The 27613-nt window shown below is 37.1% G+C and overlaps 1 protein-coding gene across 1 annotated transcript in view; it reads right to left on the reverse strand.

The window, feature by feature from the left end:
• The window catches only part of itpr3 (inositol 1,4,5-trisphosphate receptor, type 3), a 103035-nt gene extending 95531 nt beyond the window's left edge, over positions 1-7504 (reverse strand). The window contains exon 1 of the mRNA XM_059333131.1: positions 7073-7504. Within this exon, the coding sequence (XP_059189114.1) occupies positions 7073-7164 (92 nt within the window). The 5' untranslated portion in view covers positions 7165-7504. The remainder of the gene's footprint in view (positions 1-7072) is intronic.
• Positions 7505-27613: the final 20109 nt, after the last annotated feature.

Raw genomic sequence — 27613 nt, forward strand, 5'->3', positions numbered from 1 at the left:
GGTGAAAAAATGATATTTTCCTCCAGTGCAATGGAACTTTAAACTGTCAACACAATGACAGTTGCATGTAGTTTTAGTTTATGAAACACATTTTAAATAGAGCATAAAAGTCGTCCTTGAATGGTAAATGGAATGCACTTATATAGCGCTTTTATCCAAAGCGCTTTCCACTACAGACTGCACTCATTCACCCGTTCACACATACATTCATGCTGGTGGCCGAGGCCACCAACCGATGGGTGACCGCTCTACCAACTGGACCAACGCCTCCCCTTGACTTTCGTAGTAAACTTACAGTAAAGTTCTTAGAGAACCTGGACTCTAATTTCTCATGTTTTCATGTCTTAGTGATGAAGTGGGAGCAATATGTTTTGAAATTTGTCCAGGTGTTCCTGTGTTTTTTCAATATAATAAACATCTGACAACATTATATAGAAAGATGAAAAAGTCTAAACCTTTCCTAAGCATTTCAAAGCTTTTCCAGCACCTTACACCTGTGGTAAATGACATCATTTTTTAAAGAGTATACTGATTATTTCACTTCTTCATCACTTTAAAATAGTTTGTGTATAGAAAGTTTAAACCTCAGTGTTATCTAAATGTTTTTTAATAAAATACAGTCTTTGTGATTGCACAAATGTGGATTTACACTGTGCGCAGCTTCCATAGACGGCCTTTATTGGACACAGACAGACTGAAGTTATTCTATACTTACACTCATACATAGGGCCTTACAGACCATCAGGGCTGTGGAGGCTTTTAACTAGGAAGGCTACTTGCAGCCAAAGAGAAAAAATCTTGTACTAAAGTATTTTTTCCTAAAGAACAATGTTGTTCAGAGACCTGCTGCAGACTGAGAGGAGTTAGACTGTGTTGACCTGCATCATAACATCAGCCTGACATCATTACACATTTAGCACAGCAAAAACAGCCACTCAATAAATCAGTAGTAGATGCATAATATCAACTGTTTCCTCACTATATATATATATATATATATATATATATATATTAACCACAGCCTCCTCAGTGTTTATATTCCAAAAATGGTTGTCTTCATACATCACTTAAACAGTTTAAATATAGTAAAACAGAGTAAGAAAATAACAAGTTTCCCTTTAAACAGGTTGCTTTCACATCTAAAGTGTGGTGGATCAGTGGCCCCTGTCATAGTGCCGTACCGCTAATGTCCCGCTCCTATATTGCCGGAAAGATCTTTGCCGGCTTTTCACCTTAGGGCGTTCATAGTGATCCTGCAAAGGCGTGACATTCTGCCCTTTCATAGTGCAGTCCATTGTCACAGAATGAGGTGGGAGGATATTGGGAGGAGACGATAGTGATGTGAGACAGAGCAATAGCAGTGCTTCACAGTTGCACAGTGCTAATAGGCTACACATTTAGCTCCGTAGCAGTACAGTGTGTATGTGCTGCAGCAGGAGGTGTTCACTTAGTGACCTCTGTTTGTTTACAACAAGCACCGGACACTCTGTGCACAGTTAGCCATGCCGGTTTGTGTACGATCAGCAGCAGGCACAATGTGTACAGTTAGCATGCTGGTTTGTTTACAATAAGCGATGGACGATGTGCACTGTTAGCGACGGCGGCCGCAGTGAACAGTGATTGGATGACTGTTGGACCAAGTGGGAGGTGTGTGTGTTAGACGTCACGCGCAAAGTCAAACATCCCAATTCGCCCCGATTACCCGTTCATAGTGGTCCCACTCCGAACAGTCCCACCAATTTTCCTCCTCTGTGACTACTGTGAGGAAATTTGGTGTTTCCGGTCATGGTGGGAAATAAAGTGGGTGGCGACCTACTTGATATTCAAGACGCTAGGCCTTGTGGGAACTCAAACTGTGAACTTTACTCTGATAACACCATGTGAGAGGGGAACATGTAGGTAAGTGGGGTCTGTCCTGATGTGATGCATAGGGGAGGAAGTATGGAATACAAATGTGCTAACAAAACTTGCTGAACTTGCTGAGTTTCGCCAGCTCACCCATTAACTTAGTGCAATCCAGAAAATTGCCATAACAACACAATACCTCTGGAGGCAGAAAATTGGTGGAATAATTTGATAGCGGCATCCCGCTTCTGGGATGTTCATAGTGCAGGCGAGACGATACAGAGCCGTAAATGTCCCTGCATGAAACGGCACTATGAAAGGGGCTAGTGGTGAAGTGTTTCATTTGGTTTGCTTTGCTTCCACACTGTGCTTTATAAAGCACACCAAGCATTGTAAACAAATGTCCTTCACCTATTGGACAGAATATAATTTGAAGACTTTGTTGTTTTTGTGTGTGTTCTGTCATCATCTGACCATATTTGGATAAGGGCCTCTACTTCATCATTAGACCATGTCTGTCATCTGACATCGTGTTGTTTCCAAATTCAACCCAGAATGCACTGTGTTTTGGTTGGCTTCCTTCCTTTGGTTCGGACAGCGTTCTTAACTGCAGTACATTGAACTCTGGTGCACTTGAGTCCTTTCACACCAGCAAAAACCAAACGGACTACTACTGAACTCTATAGCTGATTTGTGGTGTGAAAACAGAGAAAGTGATCACAAGATAACAACTATTCAGGAAGTCCTTCTTATAATAATCTATACACAATGTACATTTATGCAAATCATTAAGTAACCACATTTACACGCACATCCGTCACCGTGTGTGTGTCACCCCGGAGTTAAAACAGTTCGTTTCTTTCTCATAAGAACTGAAGTGTCTGCTGATCTCAGGTCAGCGGTTATATCTGTGTGAGCGGGCACCAATAACAGATCAATACCTGCTGCTGGGTTATAATCAGTTACTCATTTTTATTATTTTCAAGCAAACATGCCAATAATTTCCTCACTACAGCTTCTCAACTGCAGGTTTTTATTTTTCTTCTTTTTGTGTAACAAGAAATATTGATATATTTTTTGAAAAACATTTTTACTTTTTTTTTTCTGCTATCGTCTACTGAAATGTAATGTATTAATGTATCTTTTTTGATGGTTTTTAAAATATATTTTTACATTTAATGTTTTTCTCTTTTCTACTATCTTCTACCTCTACAAAAAATAAAACAAATATAAAAATATAAAACATAATAGTCGAAAAAAATTTATATATATATATATATATATATATATATATATATATATATACAGTCATGGAAAAAATTATTAGACCACCGTTATTTACATTAAATGCTTGTTTTTTAATGCCTGGTACAAGTAAAGGTACATTTGTTTGGAAAAAATATAATGATAACAACAAAAATAGCTCATAAGAGTTTAATTTTAAGAGCTGATATCTATAATTATATATATTGTGTTTATTAAATACATGATAGCTACGAATTTTATTGCCAAAAGACTGCGTGAAATTATTGGTTACGTTATTGGTATTGGCCCTGACGAGAAGTTAAGTGTCAGTTATTGGTAACGGTTGAAATAAAACCAAATTGGGCATCTCTTTAAATCATGTTGAGACGTGTCTTTAATTACTGAGTGTCTGAGCTAAAAACACACATTTAGATTCTGAGCCGAGCTTTTACATGAACCCTCTGAACCCCACCATCCTCGAACGTATGTTTTCTTTTAAAGATCACCAAAAATACACCGTTTATCAAAGAAAGAAACTGTAAAAACAGGCATTTTAAGAGTTTGAACTTTCTCACGGTCCTCAAATGGATTGGATTTCCATCAGAACCATTTTATTCTGGGGCGCCCCGGTAGCACACCTGGTAGAGCACGTACCATAGAGGCTTTGCGCTCGCAAGCGGGCGGCCCGGGTTCGAGTCCGACTCGGAGCCCTTTCCCGCATGTCTTCCCCTATCTCTCACACTTTCAAATAAAGCCTTGAAAAATGGCCAAAAAATATCTTAAAAAAAGAACCATTTTATTCTACACATGTCATTAAAAACATTACCAAAAATAAAGTGTTTGCACTAACAGGATCCTGTCAAAAACAAAATTCTGCTCCTCAGAGACACTTTGAAACCATGATTGATTCTGCTGAGACCAACGGTCACGTGACAAATATTCAATGAAAGTCTGTTTACACAGATCAGAGGGGAGAGGACAGGAGAGGATGTTTACACAGAGCAGAGAGGAGAGGACAGGAGAGGCTGTTTACACAGAGCAGAGAGGGGAGAACAGGAGAGGCTGTTTACACAGAGCAGAGAGGAGAGGACAGGAGAGGTTGTTTACACAGAGCTGAGAGGAGAGGACAGGAGAGACTGGAAACATTTAAATCGTTCAATATGTAGAATATGTGTCAACAAGCGTGACACTTGGAACAGTGTTCTTTATATAGATTCCATTTTGTTACAATTTTTTAAAAATAATTTATCAATTCATTATGATTTATGTCATTATAACTGTGTTATTCTGCACAAAAAAAATGTTAAATTACTTTTTCTAGCCTTGATTGTGCTGATCCCATAGCGCTGCAGGACTTTCTGTATATATTTTATATGTTGCTGTGAAATACAAGGCCACAGTGAGTAAAATGCAGCAGCAAACGAATGCTCTGAAACGGCTCGTTGGTCAAACAAAATATAAATATTCAACTGTTTACAGCAGCGATTCTTAAAGTGACTCTGCCAGGACGTCCCTGAAAGGTTTTCAGATTCAATTAATTATGATATATGAATATAAAGTTTGTAATATGTATTGTATTTGGTTAGACTTGTATCAATTATTTATTATTTCCACAAACTATTTTACAGGCCTATCTTATTTGAGTCTTATTTAATAGTATTATTTAAAATATATTATATGAAATATTTTTTAAATAAAATAATGAGAATCCACTAATTATCTAGCCATGTGTAAGAGTGAGACACTTTCTATTATGTCAAATTAAAAGTGTAAAAAAATACTTGACATTAAATTATTCCAGTGAACAAACATTAAGGGCTCACAGCTATATTCTTATTAAAATATCTATATAATATATATATTTTATCTTTCTGGGCTGCAAGAACTCTACTCTGAGGTCACAGTGACGAGTGTGTGTGCAGATTTAAATTTAAAATTTACATTTGTGAAACGATGAAATGTTCCTTGAATAAATGAGCCTCTGAGGTATTAAACTGATTTATAATGTCAGCAGAACATTAACATGAATAAATAATGAGTTCATGATCTCAGTACAGTACATTAACTCAAGTACACGACATTTAGCTAATAGCTTAATTACTTTTCAGGTCGAGATTTAACATGAAATACGTGATTAATCTAAAATTATTATCACAAATTAAAATGCTGCTTACCTAAATGCATCAATAATATTAATCAAATAATATATTTGGAATATATAAAACAATCTGCATAATGAGATTTTTTACTTTTGATACTTTAAGTACATTTTCATGCTGATACTTTGGGTTTTGAATGCAAGTCTCATACTTGTAGTGGAGTAAATTCACAGTGTGGTATTAGTACTTTTACTGCAGTAAATTATCTGAATGCTTCTTCCACCAATGACATCTGATTAATCTTCATTTTTCATGCAGGAATGTCAGAAAATGCAATTTTCAGCCTCCAATATATGGAGATTTTCTGTTTTTTCTGTTTCGTATCATAATAATCTAAATATTTTGAGGTTTTGGACTCTAAAACAGACAGTTTTTAACTATTTCTTTACATTAAATAAACCAAACAGTTAATCAATGAAATAATGGCAGATTAATTGAGAAAAAAAAGAAAAATAATTATTAATACCATCATCACACGTAGTTTATTAAACAGAACATAACAAGTACTTTTACGTCTGATATTTATGCATCAATAATATTAATCAAATATTATATTTGGAATATATAAAACAATCTGCATAATGACAACTTTTAATTTGGTTGCTGATACTTTGGGTTTTGAATGACTTTTACTTGTAGTGGAGTAATTTCACAGTGACGTATTAGTACTTTTACTGCAGTAAAGATCTGATTTATCCTCATTTTTCATGCCGGAATGTCAGAAAATGCAATTTTCAGCCTCTAATATGTGGAGATTTTCTGTTTTTTTCATATCATAATAATCTAAACATTTTTAGGTTTTGGACTCTAAAATAGACAGTTTTAACTATTTCCAAACGGTCAATGGCAGATTCATTGAGAATAATAAAAAAAAAAGAATTATTAATACCATCATATGTAGTTTATTAAATAGAACATAACAAGTACTTTTAAGTTTGATACTTTACGTAGATTTTGATGCTGATAATGAGAATGTCTATTTACAGCCTCTAATATCTGGAGATTTACAGTTTTCTCTGTTTTATATCATAATAATCTAAATATTTTGGGGTTTTGGACTCTATTTCCAAATGGCAAGTAAATAATGGCAGATTAATTGAGAATAAAAATAACAATTAATTATTAATACCATCACTACATGTAGTTTATTAAACAGAACATAACAAGTAATTTTTCTTTTGATACTTTAAGTACATTTTGATGCTGATACTTTTGGTTTTGAATGCATGAGATTTACTGTAGTGGAGTCATTTCACAGTGTGGTATTAGTACTTATACTACAGTAAAGTATCTGAATACTTTTTCCACCACTGACATCTGATTCATCGTCAATTTTCATGCAAGAATGTCAGAAAATGCCATTTCCAGCCTGTAATATCTGGGGATTGTTATTGAGACTTTTTTTCTTTGTTTCATATCATAATAATCTAAATATTTTTGAGGTTTTCGACTCTAAAACAGACATGTTTTTAACTATTTCCAAATGGTCAATCAAGAAAATAATGGCAGATTAATTGAGAATAAAAAATAACAATGACTTATTAATACCATCACCACATGTAGTTTATTAAACAGAATAGAACAAGTACTTTCAAGTTTGATATTTTAAGTACATTTTGATGCTGATACCTTTGGTTTTGAATGTAGGACTTTTACTGTAGTGGAGTCATTTCACAGTGTGCTATTAGTACTTTTACTGCAGTAATGGATCTGAATACTTGTTCCAACCCTGGTTTGAAACCAGTTTGACAGTAAACAGGTGCCTGAGGGCAGGCCAGAGACAGGGACAGAGACAGAGACAGGGACAGGGACAGTGGACTCACCCCAGGGTGCTGATGAAGCCGTTGACGGAGCCCTCGGCGTACAGGGACACGATATCCCCGATGTGAAGGAAACTGGAGGCAGAGTCCGACATCCTGCAGCTCAGTCCGGAGCCGACACACACACAGGTAGAGGAGGAGGAGGAGGACAGGTAGAGGAGAGACTTTCTCCTCCTTTATCTCCCTTTATCTCCCTTTTCTGCACTTTTACTCCTGCCGCAGCTGCAGGAGTAAAAGCGGGTTTAGAGTGAACCTGCAGGGTCCAGGTCTCAGTGAATCCGCCTCCTCTCAGCCACTGCCGGGTTCTGCATGACAGAACACTGTGAAACTTTTCAACAAGTCCGGAGAAGATTCAAAAGTGAAAAAGAAACTCAAAGAGCAGAAAGTTCCTGGAGAGAGAAATACCAATCCTCCCGCGGTGTGTGTGTGTGTGTGTGTGTGTGTGTCCAGGAGTTATACTGAGAAGTGTAGAGACACACAACACACACTCTGCTCTGCGCTGGATGTCCCCTCCCTCTCTGCTCTAACACCGTGTGTGTGCGGGGGCGTGCATGTGCGCGCGCCTGCCGGAGACTTCGGCATTAACAACCAGGAAGTGAGCTGAGGTGTTGATAAGAGCTGCAAGAAAGAAAAACTGCCGCAGGCGCACACACTAACACAAAACACACACACACACACACACACACACGCATGCAAACTGTAACCCGGGCGTGCACGGGCATGCCTGTGAGCCACGTGCACGCGCATCCCCACCTTTCAACTCCCCTCAACCAAAACAAACAAGTTAAGCGACATATTTTAAGTTCTTAATTTTACGTTTGAAAGAGTAAGAATGAAAATAATGATTAAGTCACCTAAAGCTTCACTTACTTGCTTTTTCTTCCAGAGCTTTTAGCCACATCTCACAGCCTTCATCAGCAGGTGGAGATCAGAGCTGCAGCTGATTCATCAGTTGGTTCATGGAGTCAGAAACACACTTTTTAATGACACAAATCAATTTGCATTTTGTTGGTTGTCGATCGTAAAAAGCTCAGGTGGAATTTTTAGCTTTTTTCCAGAGCTCTCAAACCTCATCTCATTGAAAGGTAATAATAATAATAATAATAATAATAATAATAATAATAATAATAATAATAATAATAATAAACAAATCAAACTAAAAATAAACTAAAAAATAACAGTGAGTAAATTAATTTATTAGAAATTAATTAATTCATTTACAAGAAAAAAAGACTAAGTCATAGGTGTGTGATATTTATCAGAAAAAATAAATAAATAAATAAATAAATAAAAATGAACTAAACTTAAGTAAATAAATCCCGATACACAAACACAAAAATGCAAATAAATAGGTAGAAGCAATCCAGACAATAAAACAATAAAAGATAGTAAAAAAGGAGACAACACCACATGAAATAGGTCTCAAGAAGTGATTTAAAAGAAGTCAGATAGCGTTAAAACACTGACTGTATAATAATGAGAAGAGTGGTCACTGTGATGTCACCCGCTGGATTCAGGACTTCTGCTCTGAAGCCTCAAGTCTGGCACCAACATGTTGGTTTTTAGCAACCACTGCATGTGCAAAACGGATCTATTATGCATTAATGTTATCATTATTAATTATTATTATATCAGTTTGTTTACAACAACCACTGGACACTGTGTACAGTTGGCATGCCGGTTTGTTTACAATAAACAGTGGAAGCTGTGCACAGTTAGCGACGAGGGCCGCATTTGTCGTGCTGCTGAACAGTGATTGGATGACTGTCGGACCAAGTGGGAGGCAAGTGTAACCCCTAAATTCCACTGGATGCGTAACGGCTGCAGATCCGTCAGCGGAGCCGTTACGCACTCATTATAATCACTGTGTGAGATTCCACCGACTCCAGATCTGCTGCGTAGTGAGTCCGACGTCTCACGGCCATCCGTCAGCCCTCCAACACTTGGGCAGAGCTTCTATTTTTGAAGGACGACGGAGCACAATTTGAAGACGTGATGATGGGCGGGGACAGACCTGAAGTCAACAGGTTAGAGACTTTCACTCGTCTTTTCACCCCACTGACACCATGGATGAGGAGATGTTGATTCTGGAAGTCCAAAATCATACAATTATCTGTGACCCGTCACATCCTTTAGATAAAGACAACCATAAAAAGGAAGTGGCTTGGAAAACCATTGCAGGAGTAATGGAAGTGGATGATGAGTTACTAATAAGGTCCAATAAATGTTGTTTGAAAGCAAATGATCTGTTCTTGTACATTAAATGAGACATTATCTAGTTATACATGTAGAAAATCCAGTTATATCACTTGATTATACGTGAATTCACGAGATCTTGGGACTCCGCTGTCCACAACGGTGCCGCTCACAGACGGATCCGGTGTCTGTTGACGGACTGCAGAGATACGCAGCCGTTGCGGACGGACCCATTTCGGAGTTATGTCGCATTCAGTGGAATCCCGGGGTAAGACATCATGCGCGACGTCAAATATTCCGCCTTGCCGGATGTCCCGTTCATAGTGATCCTGCTTCCAACAGTCCCACCAATTTTCCTCCTCTGTGGTGACATCTGGAGGCGGAAAATTGGTGGGATCATTTGATCCCGGGTGAGATGTTATGTCCCGGCATGAAACGACACTATGGAAGGGGCTAATGGTTCTTCTGTTTTTAGGGCACTTTCACAAACCGAGTCTGTTTGGTTAGTCAGGAGGCCTGTTTAGGAAGGTGGAGGAAATATCCTCACAGTTTTATTTGTTATTGGTTGAAAATTTGGTGGTGGAAAATGTAGACACGGAAATAAACAAAGCAACATGGAGCTAAACACACCCGGATAGTACCTGTGATTCTACTGGCTGTAATCCTGCAGAGAATAGTGGATTGTTGAGGCTCCGTGTCGTCATCAATGTGTTGATCCATTATTAGACCAGCCTTGATGCGCTTCTACGATTGTAGCAGAAAAATACTTCTTGACTAAAAATAATGAAGCGAGACCTTTCCTTTCATGATCAGACGATCTTTAGTGAAAAATAAAGAAGAGCAAAAAACATACAGTGGTGCGTTCATGCCGTGGCTCCACATTTCTTTCTAACACAACAAACTCTGACGTAATCACGTACGTTACGTCTGCTCCTAGAGCATCTTGGGAAATGAAGTATTTTTAATGTAACTCCAAATCAATGAAATTAAATGTCTCTTTCTAATCACATATGACACACATGAACTGTTTTTAATAATATTACTGTTAACTTATATTTGACCTGTATTGACTTATTTATTCTTTTATTCAGTCAAATAAATTCTCAACAACGATGAAGGTAAATATTAGGTTACTTCAAGCAATATGTTTATAATTCTGCAACGAGAAATTTTCTGAAGTTTCACTTTGTAGGCTACCACTGAGCTAAAGCAGTCGGTCCTCTCCCAGTCATGGTTGCATCTGTCGCTCTGTGTTCATCTCACAAAATGCCATCACATTCCACAATCCATCGTGTTTTGGTTCATTTCCTGTAGTTGGGTCGGATTACATTCACATACGATCAAACTGCTCTTGGGTTGGTTTGGAAACGGACCGAGACCCGCTCTCGCAAGTCGTACCAGAGTATGATTAGTGTTCACAAGCGACCAAACGAAGCGTAACGAGGATTTAACAGCACCAGAGTTTGATTGAAGTGGACTAAACTTTGGGTTGTGAAAAAGCAACAAGACATTGATAAGAAAATATTCCTTTGATGAAGTGAAAGGGTCAGAGTTCAGTTTACTGCAGGTGAGAACGCAGTCCGAACCAAAGGAAGTTAGCAAACCAAAACACTCGGAAATTTGGATGGAATTTTGAGAATCAACACCTGGCAAGGTAGTAGCAGGCTTGAAAAATGTCTCGTGGACAGACGTGGTTTAATGATGAAGTTAAGGCCCTTTTCCAAATATGGTCATATGATGACACACACAAAAACAACAAAGTCCTCCAGGTATTTATAGCCAGAGTGGTGGCTAGTGGATTCAATCACACAGCGGATTAATGCTGCATTAAAGTGAAAAAACTCCACCAACACTACATTAAAGTATCAGCTCTTTCCCTCATATATTCTGTCCAACAGACAAAGGACATTTGTTTACAATACTTGGTGCGCTTCATAAAGTGTGGAAGCGAAACAAACCAAAATGAAAAAGAGGAGAAAAATAAATGATAAATTAATACATTTTAATGTCACAGAAATTCTTTACAGCGTATAGGTATAAATACTGTTTAAAGTCAGAACACCAGCCCCTGCTGGGTAGTTAAAGTCAAATATTTATCTTTTTTTTAAATAAAATTGATAAAAAGATAAATATTTAAACATTTATTTCACAAATTAATGAACCGTCTGTTGGTCAACCCATCACAGCAGCTCAGGAGCTTCTCATCTGAAGATAATAATAAAAATAACAATAAATAATAATAATAATAATAATAATAAAACCAATATATATAACCCATTTAAAAACAATTTAAAGGCAAAAGACAAAGAAACAACAACAGGTTCAAGAGTGGAGCTGAACGAGTGACAATATCAGGGTAAAATAAATACAAGAAAAGGAAAATTATAAAATCATAGTGAACAGCAGGGGCATGTACAAGTAATATTTAACATTCTTTTTTTTATGTAAAAAATTAAATAATCAAACAAATAAATAAATACAAATGAAATGAAATGAAATAAATAAATAAATAAAATTAAAACAAAACGAAAAAAGCTAACAAATAATAACATCACAACATAACATAAAATAAAAAAAATAAAAAAATAAAAAATTGAATAAAAATAAAATAAATACATCTGCATACACAAACACAACAATGATAATAAATAGGCAGAAGCAATATAGACAATAAAAACAATTAAAGGTGATAAAAATGGGTCTTAAGAATTTGATTTAAAAGAAATTAGACAGCATTAGTGTAAAACTCCACAAAGCAACTGTAGTTTTAGTAGATTTAGTGTGGAGAATATACACATCAACAAACATCATACCAGAGCTGCATATCTTCTTACATCTTAAAAATGGAAGTTTATCCTCTGATCTGGAACATTTTCTCTAAAATGAGACCAAAACAAAAACTCAAGGTGAAGTCTGCAAACTGAGAAGCTGCTTTTCATTGCGGAAGTTTGTGGTTTTTTCAAAGAAAACCACAACTTTTCTTGTGAGAAAACAGAAACACACAGAGACACACAGAGACACACAGAGACTCATAGAGACACACAGAGACATACAGAGACACACAGAGACATACAGAGACACAAATAGACATGCAGAGACACACAGAGACACACAGAGACACAAATAGACACACAGAGACACACAGAGACACACAGAGACATACAGAGACACAAATAGACATGCAGAGACACACAGAGACACACAGAGACACAAATAGACACACAGAGACACAAATAGACACACAGAGACACACAGAGACATACAGAGACACACAGAGACACACAGAGACACACAGAGACACAAATAGACATGCAGAGACACACAGAGACATACAGAGACACAGAGACACACACAGAGACACATAGAGACACACAGAGACACATAGAGACACACAGAGACACGCAGAGACACACAGAGACATACAGAGACACACATAGAGACACACAGAGACACATAGAGACACACAGAGACACATAGAGACATACAGAGACACAGAGACACACACAGAGACACATAGAGACACACAGAGACACATAGAGACATACAGAGACACAGAGACACACACAGAGACACACAGAGACACATAGAGACACACAGAGACACACAGAGACACACACAGACATACAGAGACACACAGAGACACAAAGAGACACACAGAGACACACAGAGACACACAGAGACATACAGAGACACACAGAGACATACAGAGACACATAGAGACACACAGAGACACACAGAGACATACAGAGACATACAGAGACACGCAGAGACACAAATAGACATGCAGAGACACACAGAGACACACAGAGACACAAATAGACACACAGAGACACATAGAGACATACAGAGACACACACAGAGACACATAGAGACACACAGAGACACATAGAGACACACAGAGACACACAGAGACATACAGAGACACACAGAGACACACAGAGACATACAGAGACACAAAGAGACACACAGAGACATACAAAGACACAAATAGACATGCAGAGACACACAGAGACACACAGAGACATACAGAGACACACAGAGACACAAATAGACATGCAGACACACACAGAGACATACAGAGACACAGAGACACACACAGAGACACACAGAGACACATAGAGACACACAGAGACACACAGAGACATACAGAGACACAGAGACACACACAGAGACACATAGAGACACACAGAGACACATAGAGACACACAGAGACACATAGAGACATACAGAGACACAGAGACACACACAGAGACACATAGAGACACACAGAGACACATAGAGACATACAGAGACACACAGAGACATACAGAGACACACAGAGACACACAGAGACACACAGAGACATACAGAGACACAAATAGACACACAGAGACATACAGAGACATACAGAGACACACAGAGACACACAGAGACACACAGAGACATATAGAGACACACAGAGACACACAGAGACATATAGAGACACACAGAGACACACAGAGATATACAGAGACACACAGAGACACAAATAGACATACAGAGACACACAGAGACACAGAGAGACACAGAGAAGTACTTTTACTTTTTCTTTAGTAAGGTTTTGAAATACTTCATCAACCACTGTTCACCACTCTGACAGACTGTAGGTTGGTCTGTGTGTGTGTGTGTGTGTGTGTGTGTGTGTGTGTGTCGAGTCATGCTGACTGGACTTCCTGTTTGAGCTGTTAAAGCAGCAGGGTGGTTCACAGACACCAGCAGTTTGTGTTGTTGTTGTTGTGGTCACTATAAAGGACACACACACACACACACACACACACACACACAGAGGGTGGGGATGTGTTATTTTCTGCTTTTTAAAAATGGGCGTTGAAGTTTCTTCATTTTGTTCTTTGATCAAAGACTTCTGTTTGGTCTTATGTCGTTTAATAATTAAATTAGAACAATAAATACATATAATAACAACATAATAAATAAATAAGTCAATACATTATTAAAAATATGTTATATATTGAGCTAGTTTCATACAAGACATGCAGCCCAAAGTGCTGTGCAATTAAAATATGCAAGAAAAATATAATAATTGAAAACATAATATATTTAATATAATAAAAATAAAAATAATCCAAATCAGACAATAAATGACAAAATGTATAAGTGAAAGTAAAAACAGAGGGCTGTCTCATTCTTCCAGAGTTACCAGACTAACTGAATTTTTTGATTTGATTTAATTTTTGATTTTGAAAATAAATCAGTTCTCAGCTGTTGTTCATGTTCTATTTATTTCTCATTGCTCATTGGGTTCTATTGGAGGAATGCTGACATATTTTTATCAGGAAAAACAGGAAATTAATGTTTAACCAGAGAAAGAAGAGAAGCTCTGTGATTCTGACTATCTGCTGTCTGTGAGCAGGAAAATTCTACAAATACTTTCCTCTCTCTCACAACTCTCTAACAACAACTCTGTTTATTTTAAAACTGGAAGCTCACATCATTGGATTTCAGGGGGCGGCATTAAAACACAATGTTGGATTAAATAATGTAGTGAAATTCAGTGCCACTTCATTGTGATTATCAGGCTAAAGGCCTGTTGAAAAAAAATTTTGCTCCACATATTCTACATATTGACCTATTTCCATGTCTCCAGTCTCTCCTGTCCTCTCCTCTCTGCTCTGTGTAAACAGATTTTAACAGTGTTGCTGAGGAGCGAAATGGAGATTTTTAACAGGACCAGTGATTCTGATAGAAATATCACAATTTGAAGCTTCGTTTTGGTCACTGTAGCCGTGTTTCCTTTAGGGGGAAGAGTGGCTGGACAAGTCTCAGGCCACGCCCTCTCAAATGTCCGCTCACTCAGCGTGTCCCCGGAGGGATTTACGAGACTTGTGTATGTATGGTTTTTGGTTGTTGCCTAATCACTTTAGCCGGGGTATACCCATACTGTCTTGCGCGCTCGATTTCATTTTGAACCTGCAAGCCGTCTGGAAACTACAGCCGTTTCTTAGCCCTGTTTTAGGGATCCAATCACAGAACGGGGAGGGACGGCAAGACGATGACGCGTACTACTCGACAGATGGAAGCTTGTAGTTTTGTAGTTTTCTTATGGATCCAACATGGCTGCAGCAGACGCAAAGCTCTCTTTGGATCTAGCTGACGGCGCTTTAAATAGTTTAGAGCAAAAGTTGATTTTAAAAGAAGAACAATGTTTGACTTTAAACTCCTGTTTCACCACCAAAAAGGATGTTTTAGCCTTGCTTCCGTCAGGATTTGGCAAAAGCCTAATCTACCAACTATCCCCGCTACCGCTCGCTGCTGTAACGCCGGTGATCTCGCTACGAGCCGGGGGACAGCGGAGCCCCCAGAGACCCCCAGCAGCTCGTCTATTGACCATAAAATCAGTGGATGTGTGTGGCTGAATAACATGAGGGGGAATAAGGCGTAAAAATAAAGAATCTTGCAGAAAGCGAGAACTGGAGAAGCAAAGCAGCAAGCAACACACACACACCAACACTGTCGGTAGACTGAAACTACAGAGCAGCCAGAGCCAGAACATGCTGCAGAAAAACGTTGCAGAAGCATAATTGAGCATTTTAGTCTCAAGGTAGAGATGGGCTAGTTTGGCTATGTAAACATCAATTTCTTTCGCTTTACATACGTTATCTGGTATAACTGATACGATTGGCTAAGAGCTGACACTTATGATAGACATTCATAGCGCCCAATAAACGGCTCTGGAGGATCGTAAACCACGCCTCCTCTACGGAGAAATGAATAGCTGGTTGCCAGACTAATCTCATTTGCGATATAGTCTGGCGTTAGCCAGGCTATAATCACTTAGCGACAGTTTTGACCGTGATCACATACACAACGGATTAAACATGGGAGACCCAACTGTGACCGCTGGCGCTAACTGTGCACAACGTCCGCAGCTGATCATAAACATTGTGAATGAACTGGCATCGCTAACGACTCGTTAAGAAGATTAAGAACGAGTCTCCAAAAGTCTCCAATAACACCAGAAAAAGTTGCTGAATTTGTTGCTAGTTGCTTTTTTCAAAAATAGTCGCTAGGGGGGTCTGAAAAGTCGCTAAATATATCGACAAAGTCGCTAAGTTGGCAACTACTTTTTTTTTAACAATTTTTTTTTACCATTTTACAAATGGTGTGTGTTGTTGTGGCGTTGAGTACTACGTCACATCCTGCTTGGCGTTCTATCCAATCAGCAACCAGGCTTTTTCAGGGGGACAAAAGCAGCACAGGGGCTCTTCAACAGGGATGAAAATAGTCCTCACAAAAGACCGCTCAGGACGGCTCATATTTAAATTAGAGGCGTTATGGTGAGTGAGACCCGTCTCACTCCAGGTATTGGACTGTAATGGAAACACCCTTTATTTCTAATGGAAGGTTAGTAACCGATGAAACGTTCAAGGACCTTTGTAAAGTTAAAAAAATAAAATAAAGCCTGTTTTTACAGTTTCTACAATAATTGTCATACTTAGAATTTTTTTTCATACATATGATCGTCACAAATGATCCATTCAAGGACCTTCCGAAAGTAGAAAACACGGCGATAATGTTCACTTCAGCACTGAGTGTGGGCAGATATTTCCAGGGACGGAATAGTGAGTTTTCTGGAGGATTTTCCAACATTGACTCAGACTTTAACTAGCTGCAGGGACGCACAATAGGAATGCCCTCTCTCTGAAAAGTCTCTCTGAAGCCTTTAAGCAGAGCCAAGAGGAGGTGCTGGTCTGGTTTTCCCTCTGATCACTTGAATCACAATGTGCTAAAAGATTATTATGGGATGTTTCACCTCGGCTTTAATCAGGACAGTCTGAGCGCTGATACTAACACTCACAATTAGTAGTCTACTCCACCTGACCCGTCCATTAGGAGATGTATAACATGTGAAACTGTGTGTGTGTGTGGGGTGTCCATGGTGACAGCGGGTCGGTCTCCGTGGCGATGAGGAGAACAGGCTAAAAGCATGTTTGTTACTAGAAAGGAGGCGTAAAACTTCCGATGGGCGTAAAATAACTCATTTAGACCTGAGTGTGTGTGTGTGTGACGCTGAAATACAGTCGGTCTTTGTTCTGCTTCAGACTAAAAACCTGCTGTAAGAGGCCTGTTTTTTTAACTTCACGTCCTCTCAATAATATTCATCAGACGTGTTTACAGGGACATGATAATTATGGTCAATAATCATCACAATAAATTAAGATTTCAGTGAAGAGACATTCCTCCATGTTACATTAAAGTTTCTTTCTTGTCTGCATGTTACCTTGTCACACTGCATGTCACACATAAATGTTTGTTTTACTCATTTCAGGTACACACATGTCCATCCAACTGAGTCTATTTATTTGAACCTAAACCAAATCAATACCATTATATGTAACTACACTGTAAAAAAAAAAAATCTGTTTAATTTACGATAAAATACCGGCAGCTTTGGTTGCCAGAACAAATACAGTGAGTGTATGTAAATGTAAATATCAGCAAAAACTGTAATTTATACTGAATAATCCCATTACTTTTAGTATAATTGTGACATCATGGTATTTCTCCATCAATTTTAGATGAAAATTTTATATTTTTATGTTTTGTTTTCTACAGTTTATGACAGTAGAATTTAAAGTTTTATGCTATTCTTTGATTTACAGTAATTAAAAGTATCTACATCTATCTATGTACAATGTTTAATTTTACGACCTATTTCTGATGCAATTTGACAGTGTTTTACTGTACTCTACAAACATTTCTACAGTGTATAGCTAATGGAATTGACCTTATTTGCATTTACAGTTAACCTAATAAGTGTAATTACTGTTAATGCATTGTGTTTATGTGGCCAACTAAAGTTAAATAATTTCAATTGTATAGAATGTATTGTATTGTATTGTACTGGGCGACACGGTGGTGTAGTGGTTAGCACTGTCGCTTCACAGCTTCACTAGTTCCACTGTAAAAAAAAAAATATTCTCTAGAAATGTACGCTATCATATTATTTTACAGTGGGGTTTTTTTCTACATCTACTGCAAGTGCCATAAAAATGTATTACTTTTATTACAAATATTAATCATAAAATAAAATTTGAAATCTGTAAAATAATATAATGGGAGGTTTTTTTTACACTATAGTTCAAATGGTCTTGAATGCTAAATTATAGTGAATTGTATGTAAAAAAAAAAAAAAAAAAGGGAAAATTAAGGCAATTTTCTGTTTTTGTAGAGTAAAACTTTACATTTAAAAATGTAGTTATTCTACAGATATATATTTTTAAAATACATGTATTTACTATATATTATCCTTTTTTTTTTTAAATATCCGTAAAATAACTTGTTTGGTTGTTTTCTGTTATTTGTTGGTAACTTTTGCTGCCAGACTTTTTACCATTCTTTTTTTTTTTTTTTTTTTACAGTGCAGGTTATCTGCAGTCTTTGAGCAGGTAAATAAATAAAAATCTGCTTCACAATCTCTACAATCCTGCAGCAGCTGGTTGTTTAGGGACTTTATGCAAAAGTGAGATTTTAATGTTTTAATTAAAATACTTCTCTCTTTCCTCCCTCAGATCTCAGTTCATTTTAAGATTTGAGGCTTGTGTCACTAATTTTCAGGGGATCAAACTGAAAACGGTTCAAGTTTCTCTGACGGTAAGTCATGTGGTCATATATAAATATAAATTGTGTGTGTGTGTGTGTGTGGTGACACAGTTGTGTCTACCTTCTGAAGTGATGGGGGCAGGCAGGCTGGCTGGACGCTCGGAAGATGGAGGGATGGACAGATTTAGAAAAAGACAGCTGTCTAAATAGGGAGAAGATCTGAAAGAGATTTTCCATCTGAAGTTGAAAACACAAACTCTCTGGAGGTTAGAGACGAGGTCGATAACTGGGACAAAGTGAAAAACAAAACATGCAGAGTGACAACAAAGATGCAAATATTATTTTGGTTCAACCCGACAGAAATACTTTTTATTTAGTTGTGTTCTGTGATAAAGCCTGTCTTATAAGTCTGTTTATCTTTGCAAAATTGATATCTGTAATATATAGAGAGAGAGCTTGGGTGATGTTTATTTTTATTTTTTTGTATTCTTTATTTGAATGATCAGCAACTGACTGATACTGAACATGCCGTACTGATGTACATTGAGCCTTTTATTTGACTTTTTATGTATTCATCATTTTACTAAAGAAGCACTGAATTTTATTAAGCATTAAGCATTTTATTTGTGTTTATTCTAATGGTGAGAAGCTAATTGATACTCTGTTTATTTAAATATTTATTTTATTTTATTTTTTCTTCTTTATTTTAATGGTCAGCAACTGACACTGTACATTTATTTATTTATTTATTGTTTATTCAAATTGTGAGTAGTTGACTGACACTGAACATACACTATTGATGTTTACTTAGCGTTTTTTTTTTTTTCATTTTTATTTATTCTTTATTTAAATAGTCAGCAACTGACTGATTCTGGACATACATAACTGATGTTTATTTAGCAATATTTTAAAATTAATTATTTCTTTTAGGTGTCAGTATCTAAAGTAATACTAAACATACACTGTTTATTTAACTGTTTGGTTTTTTTATTTATTCCTTTTTTAGTTAAATAGTGAACAAGTGACTGATAACCATAGTCTTGATTTTTATTTAGTTAATTATTTGTTTTATTATTTTTTATTTATTTAAATTGTTATCAACTGACTGATACTGAACACACACTGATGTTTATTTAGTCATTAAATGTATTTTATATTTATTCTTTATTTTCTCATGATGATAAGTTATAGGTATATTATAATTTATAATATTATTAAATAATAATTAATACAGTTATTTGTTTAAGAAAGCAGCATAGAATTCAAATCATTTTTGACCCACAGGATATCGAATATCGAATCGAAAACTTTTGTTTTTGTAGATGTAGACACTCTGAATCTCAGTGTGTTTGTTATCAGGGTTGTGGTAACATTGGTGCAAAATCCACATAGAAATTGTCTATTTTCTTTCTTTTTTTCGGCCCACCACCATCCCTCTGACTTTTGGAGGACAACTTTATTTTTATTTACAGAACAAGAAAAGGTCAAACAACTTAAACAGAAAATAAGGTGACAGACAGACAGACAGACAGACAGACAGACAGACAGACAGACAATCCAGGAGGTAGCCTGACCAATGGGGGAATTTTATGTAAATGCTATATATGCGTATGTGTGTGTGTACTTTGTATTTATAAGTGCTTATACAGTACAGGCCAAAAGTTTGGACACACCTTCTCATTCGATGTGTTTCCTTTATTTTCATGACTATTTACATTGTAGATTCATCAAAACTATGAATGAACACATGTGGAATTATGTACTTTACTTTTTACTTGTACTAAAAGTGTGAAATAAGTGAAAACATGTCTTATATTCTAATAAGCAAAGGGTGGCTACTTTGAGGAATCTAAAATACAAGACATGTTTTCAGTTATTTCACACTTTTTTTGTTAAGTACATAATTCCACATGTGTCCATTCATAGTTTTGATGCCTTCAGTGAGAATCTACAATGTAAATAGTCATGAAAATAAAGAAAACGCATTGAATGAGAAGGTGTGTGTCCAAACTTTTGGCCTGTACTGTATATATGTGTGGATATTTCAGGGAGAAAAAGAGGTGTGTTGCAAAGTTCTATGGAATTGGGATCAGGCATTTGTAGAGGTGAATTTTAGAATAAATGTAGACCAAGTTTTGTTGAATCAGGGTATGTTGTGATTAATTGATGCTGACATTTTTTCCATTGAGATTTGATCTATTATCACATTTTTTAAATTGTCTAATTTCAACCTACTGGACCTCCTGCTACTGTGATGACAGCTGATTCAATGATTTTTGCCCAAACAGTTGTTTGGATTAATAATTATTGGTGCATTCATGTGTTCAACACTTTAATGCTGCAGCTGGTAAAAGTGGAGCTCAGTGTTAATACTTTATATGATAGATTCATCCAACAACTAGAAAATTTCCTCTGGGGAAATTGTGAAAGGGCCACGGGGGCTACTGCCGGTGTGTGTACACTATGATGAGATTCTTCAGAGATTTATAACAATTAATACTAGTAATTAGGGCCTCGGGGCAATCGCACCGAGCACTGGTCCCATACAGTGCTCGGGGCAAGGCAGTGGAATTTGTGGCCTGGAGCGCAGTTTTCAAATTTATCTTTTGACAATTTTTTCTCTCCCTCTACACTCTGAGCGATGATGTCACACACTGTGACACGAACATTCCGTGCAATACACACCCATTATAATCTCAGAATTTCTCCAAAAATGATCATGGTCATTGAACAGGGATTGATAAATAACTATATGACCTATCGAAACGTGGATTAATACACCGATACACAAGACTTGTGTCTACTGTTTAAAGTTTAAATGGAGTCTCTAAGTGAAATTATGCCGGAGAAGAAGACGTTTAAAAATCTCAAATTATTGTTCTTTTTCGCTCATTTTTTTCCAGCCATCCCATTCACTTCAATGCAAAATTTTGGGCAGTTTTTCATGACTTACGTCGAGAAAAAAATCGTGTTCCATAGCGAAAAGTAATAGCACACCGATCCCGATCAAACCGCACGTTTTGATATATAATTTGTCCTGCAACTCCGGAAGAGGAAGAAGAAAAAATCCACAGTATAACAGTAGTGCAGCACAGTGCGATTGCCCAGAGGCCCTAATAACGATAAAAACGTATTATTTGATTTATAGTTTGTTAGAAATCTAGATCTGCAAAATTACTTTAAATTTTACTACATGCAGCATGGAGAGAAAACCACAACATGGTGATTCTCTGCAGAACACAGTTTGTCTTGACTTATGTACCATGAGGTGCTCACATGAACAACAGCAGTAAAAACACTAAAGGACAGACAGAAAACCATAAAGTCATAAAATAACACAATAAAACTGACTGTTCAGACTTCAAACATGAAGTCAAACCAGTTAGAGTTTGAAGTGGACCAGAACAGCTCCATCCTGAGGAGTTAGAGATCTCTAACTGTACAGAAGCTGAAACTTGATCAGTTTGTCGTGTGTTATTGATAACAGCGATGGGTGTCATGCAGGAAGACACTGACCCTCAGTGAACATGCATCATGTGTGAATGTGGGTTAAATCCCACATGCTCGGAGCAGATAGTGTGTTTTGATTTTTCAGGTCATCTCTGAGCCGCAGCGAGATGATTCGCTCCAAACCAAACACCAGCGTCAGCCTGAGGAGATTTAGATTGGATTTAAGAGAAAGGAGGAATTTCACGCTCTGTTGTTTCACACCAACATTTTCCACAGACTTTCTCGCCCTTATAAGGTGTGTGTGTGTGTGTGTGTGTGTGTGTGTGTGTGTCCACTGACCCCTGGTGCCCCTCCATGTCTTTCCACTGCAGAGACTGACAGCCTTATATAGAGCTGCAGCAGCAGAGAGGACGGAACAGAGCTGTGTCCATATCCAGCAGGTCAGCTCACGGCTCGCTCTGAGGACACCTGGGACATCTGGGACACTTGGGGCACCTGGGACACTTGGGACACTTGAGATACTTGGGACACCTGGCACACTTGGGACACCTGGGAGACTTGGGGCACCTGGGACACTTGAGATACTTGGGACACCTGGGACACTTGAGACACTTGGGACACCTGGCACACTTGGGACACCTGGGACCTGCTGTTTGATCGACAAGATTATTAATACAGCACATTCAATCAGTTAATGAGTCAATCAATCAACCATCCAACCAACCAACCAACCAACCAACCAACCAACCAACCAACCAATCAATCAATCAATCAATCAATCAATCAATCAATCAATCAATCAATCAATCAATCAGTTATGACTGAAGTCAGCCTGAATGATAAAACTCAACAGGTGCCAAATCAAACATTGTGGATCAAACCATGCAGGTCATCCAGCAACTCATCATCCAATCAGAAACATTCCAGATTATTCCTGAGAGATTTATTTTAAATGTGTACAGATTATTTTTACTCTTTAACTTCTTTAAATTCTTGTTAAAAAAGGATAAAATAAATGAAGTCAAGTCTGATAAACCTCTAAACTCACAGATCTGTGACTCTGATGTCACTTTACAAGTACATTAACTCAAGTACTGTAAGTACAGTTTAGAGGTACGTGTACTTCACTTTATATTTAGTCATTCCATTTTATGTAACCGTATACTTTTACTCCACTACATTTTAGAGGTGAATATTGTACTTTTTACTTCACTCCATTCAGCTGACGGATTCAGTTACTTTTCAGGTCGAGGTTTAACATGAAATACATTGTATTTTAACACCGTAAAATGCTGCTTATATAAATGCATCATAAATAAAAACCAAATATCTGGAATATATATATATATATATATATATATACTTTAAATGATTGATACAATGTGAATTACTCTTGACAGATAAAGTATATATCTTCTGAAAACAAAATGATTCCAACTATATATATATATATATATATATATATATTATAACTAAAAATGTCATTGCCAAAAGCTGCTTCTATGTGTTTATTTATATAAAAACAAAAACAACTTGTACTTGAACTTCTACAAGCATCACCCACAGAAACTTCAGCACCCTGTGTGTGTTTTTAACGCAGCAATTTTTTCTCTGCAGATAAAAATCTGAAGCTGAACGCTTCTCATCAGTTACTGTCTTGTGTTCCTTTCCTCTCTGTGTGGCTCCTCGCTGACAGACGACTCGGCAGGTCGCTGCACGTCCTGCAGCAGTGGCAGGAGAGGAGCGTTCAGCCTGACGGGAGTCAGCAGATCATTGTGTGTTTAATGCCGGCTGCACGGACAAAAAGAGGTAAATGCATTAATGATATTAAAGTTAATCCCCCGGAGACTCCTGGAAATCCATTTTCTCTGCTGGCTGCAGTCACACAGTGAACTGGAGATTTGTATCCAACGTAAGCTGTACGTGCCTGGTAACAGTGGTGAAAAGACAAAAAATGAAAACAAAAAAAATAATTAAATATGATTGCTATCTTTATTTTCTGTTGTTTCAGGACAAATTGAGGTAAAAACTCAACGCTTTTATACACAGGATTTTCACACAGGATATAAACTGTGTTTGCTTACAATAACTAGTTCTCTTTGAGTACATTTAAATATTTGACTGTTTGTTTTTTTCTCCCTATTGTTGGGAGAAACAGTTTATAGCTTGTTATTAAAAGTGAGTCAGCCTTTAGCCAAGTTTAACCCGCAGAAGTGACTAGTTTAACGTGTTCTGCTGCCATGGAGGAAATAAATTCCTGACAAGTGGAAACAAATTGAAGACAGAAACTGACTCGTCTGTCAGACAGCCAAGATAACAGAAAGCTAAATAATAATAGTGTCAGTGTACGACTTCTCTGGCGTCAGGCCAAGTGAGGACATCTGATGAGACATCTTGTAAGAGGGTTCTGGGATGAACCTGCAGAGTCACAGAACACAGATCATCTGTCAGTAGCAACGGCCTGATCCGGAGCGTCACCATGGAGACAGGTCCCTGCAAAGACATGGACATGATGGTCTCAGATCTGCTATTGCTGAGACAGTCCGAGTCCTGTTTCATCTATTCCACTTTTCCTGCAACTGGACATCAGGCAGCAGCAGGAACAGTCGTAGTTCCAAACTGGCCCTCCTGAATGAATGTTTTAGATAGTATTGCGTTTAGGTGGATATAATGTATGTAACAGACTGTCTGTCAGTGGAGGAGCAGCTGATCGTTTAAATCAGTAGTTCTCAACCTTTTTGAGTCGCGACCCCCAATTTAACATGCATGTTGTCCGCGACCCCCGCTCACTGAACACAATCTCACACGCACAGTTCAGATCACCCAAAAAAGAAACAAAATGATCAAAAAAAGTAAACAAAATGACCAAAAAAGACACAAATTGGCCACAAAATGATCAAAAAAGACACAAAATGACCAAATAAAGACACAAAATGACAAAAAAAAAGACACAAAATGACCAGAAAAGACACAAAATGACCAAATAAAGACACAAAATGACTAAAAAGAGACACAAAATGACACACAAAAAGACACAAAATGACGAAAAAAAGACACAAAATGACCAAAATCGACACAAAATGACCAAAAAAGACACAAATTGACCACAAAATGACCTAAAAAGACACAAAATGAAAAAAAAAGACATTAAGTGACCAAAAAGATGAAAACACATTGACACATGAACACTTTGACACAGTGGAGACAGAGCTGACTTCAAAAATGATTTGGCGACCCCCAGAAATCATTTCACGACCCCAATTAGGGTCCCGACCCCAAGGTTGAGAATAGCTGGTTTAAATAACTGCAGCAGTGCTGGAATATAGTGTCCTATAAAGTCTAACTGCCGTAACTACGCAAAAAGTGATATAACATTTATTCCTACATGTATTGATGATGTAATTTTTATGCTAAAAAATCATGATTATTTATTTGACCTTTGACCCCAAAAATGTATTTACTGCACTGCTGTAAAAGTATAAAAATATTTCCTGTTGTTTCAGGACAAATTGAGGTAAAAACTCAACACTATTGAGTGAAATCTCAAGAAACAGAAATCAGTCCAATGACTAAATGAAACTTTGGGTATTGTACTATCCAGTATATGCAAAATAAAAAGATAAGCAATCCCCATAATACTACATACATAAGTGCATAATTGAAGAAATAGAAATAGTAGAACAGTTGGTAAGTGTGGCCTAATGTCTAGTTCTGCTTGCAGGGCTGTCCAGAGCAGGGGCCGAGGTGGTAAAAAACCACGCAGGATAGAGGTCAGCGAATGCAACAGACACTGAGCTGATATTTAAAAAAAAAAATTAGTGCACATAAATGACCAAAAATAGACCCAAAACAACACAATAAGATGCAAAATCACTATGAACTAATGCAAAAGAATCCTATAGATGCATATGTGCAGAACAACTAAAACAGTAATAAAATGTCCACATAGAAACGTAAAACATCTAAGAACAGAAGCAAAATGACTAAAACGAGATGCAAAACCAACACAAAAAAACATGGAAAACAACCACAATTGGACGCAAAATGACTAAAAGTAAATTGTAAATAATGTTAATAAAGGCTCACACTGTGTGTTCTGCTGTTGTGTATTACGTGTGGTGTGCTGCTGCTCACACAGACTGAGCTCAGTGGAGACAGAAAGTAGAAACACCTGTATGAATGTAAGGAATGTAACTAAGTACATTTACTCAGGTACTGGACTTAAGTACAGCTTTGACAAATTGAGGTAAAAACTCAACGCTATTTTTTACAACATACTTAACTTATATTGTCTTAGATTTAGTCATCTATTGATCATTATCATTATTATTATTATTATTATTATTATTTATCTATCTATGTATTTATTTATTTTTACTTTTGGGGTGGGGATTCTGTTCTGAGTGTTCCTGTATATCTGTGTTTTATTGTGAAAAAACTTAATGAACAAAGTTAAAAAAACAAACAAAAAAACTCAACGCTATTGAGTGAAATCTCAAGAAACAGAAATCAGTCCAAGGCCGTGACACCTGACAGATGTTAATACTGCTGTGGTGCATCATGGGAGAACGAACACACACACACGCCACCCATTTGGTAAACACTGTACAGAGGCCTTCTCACGCTCATGATCCACTCCACAAATACATTAACAATCCAACACGTTCATAACCCACATACTGATTACATTCACATATACAATATATCCATTCATACTGTATATGCACACAAAGACACACACACACACACACATACATATGTCAGGTAATTATTACTAATGCAACCCTGCTTTCTGAGAGCTGTGTGTGTGTTTGTGTGTGTGTATGTGTGTGTGTGTGCTCAGAGACCTGATAGCATCCTGATAACATGACCTTATAAATCCTGCAGCAAGTTTTAACTGGCTGCGAGTTGTTTGTTTTAATAAAGTTTCCTGTTCTGTGTTACAGAGGTCTGATTATGTGAGATTAAAGATTAAAAACATGTATTTTTGTTGCTCAGGACATGATTTCTATCAGCTAAAAATAAAATTTAAGTAACTTTAATCATGCAAAATGACTACAAAAAGACGATGTCGGCAAGTAGCTGCAAACAACTTGAACAGATGCAAAACCACCACAACAATGCATGATGTAAAATAACTAAAATAAATGCAAAATCAATCACAGAGATGCAAAATGACTTCAAAGAGGCAAAACAGAACCACAAAATGAACACAGAGAAATTTGAACATAAAAAATAGTTCCAAAACAATTAAAAAAAGATGCAGAACCACCACGAAAAGATGCAAAAAACCTAAAAGATAAAAACAAAACTGTCAGA

Source organism: Centropristis striata, chromosome 5, assembly GCF_030273125.1.
Source record: "Centropristis striata isolate RG_2023a ecotype Rhode Island chromosome 5, C.striata_1.0, whole genome shotgun sequence".
Lineage (NCBI taxonomy): Eukaryota > Metazoa > Chordata > Actinopteri > Perciformes > Serranidae > Centropristis > Centropristis striata.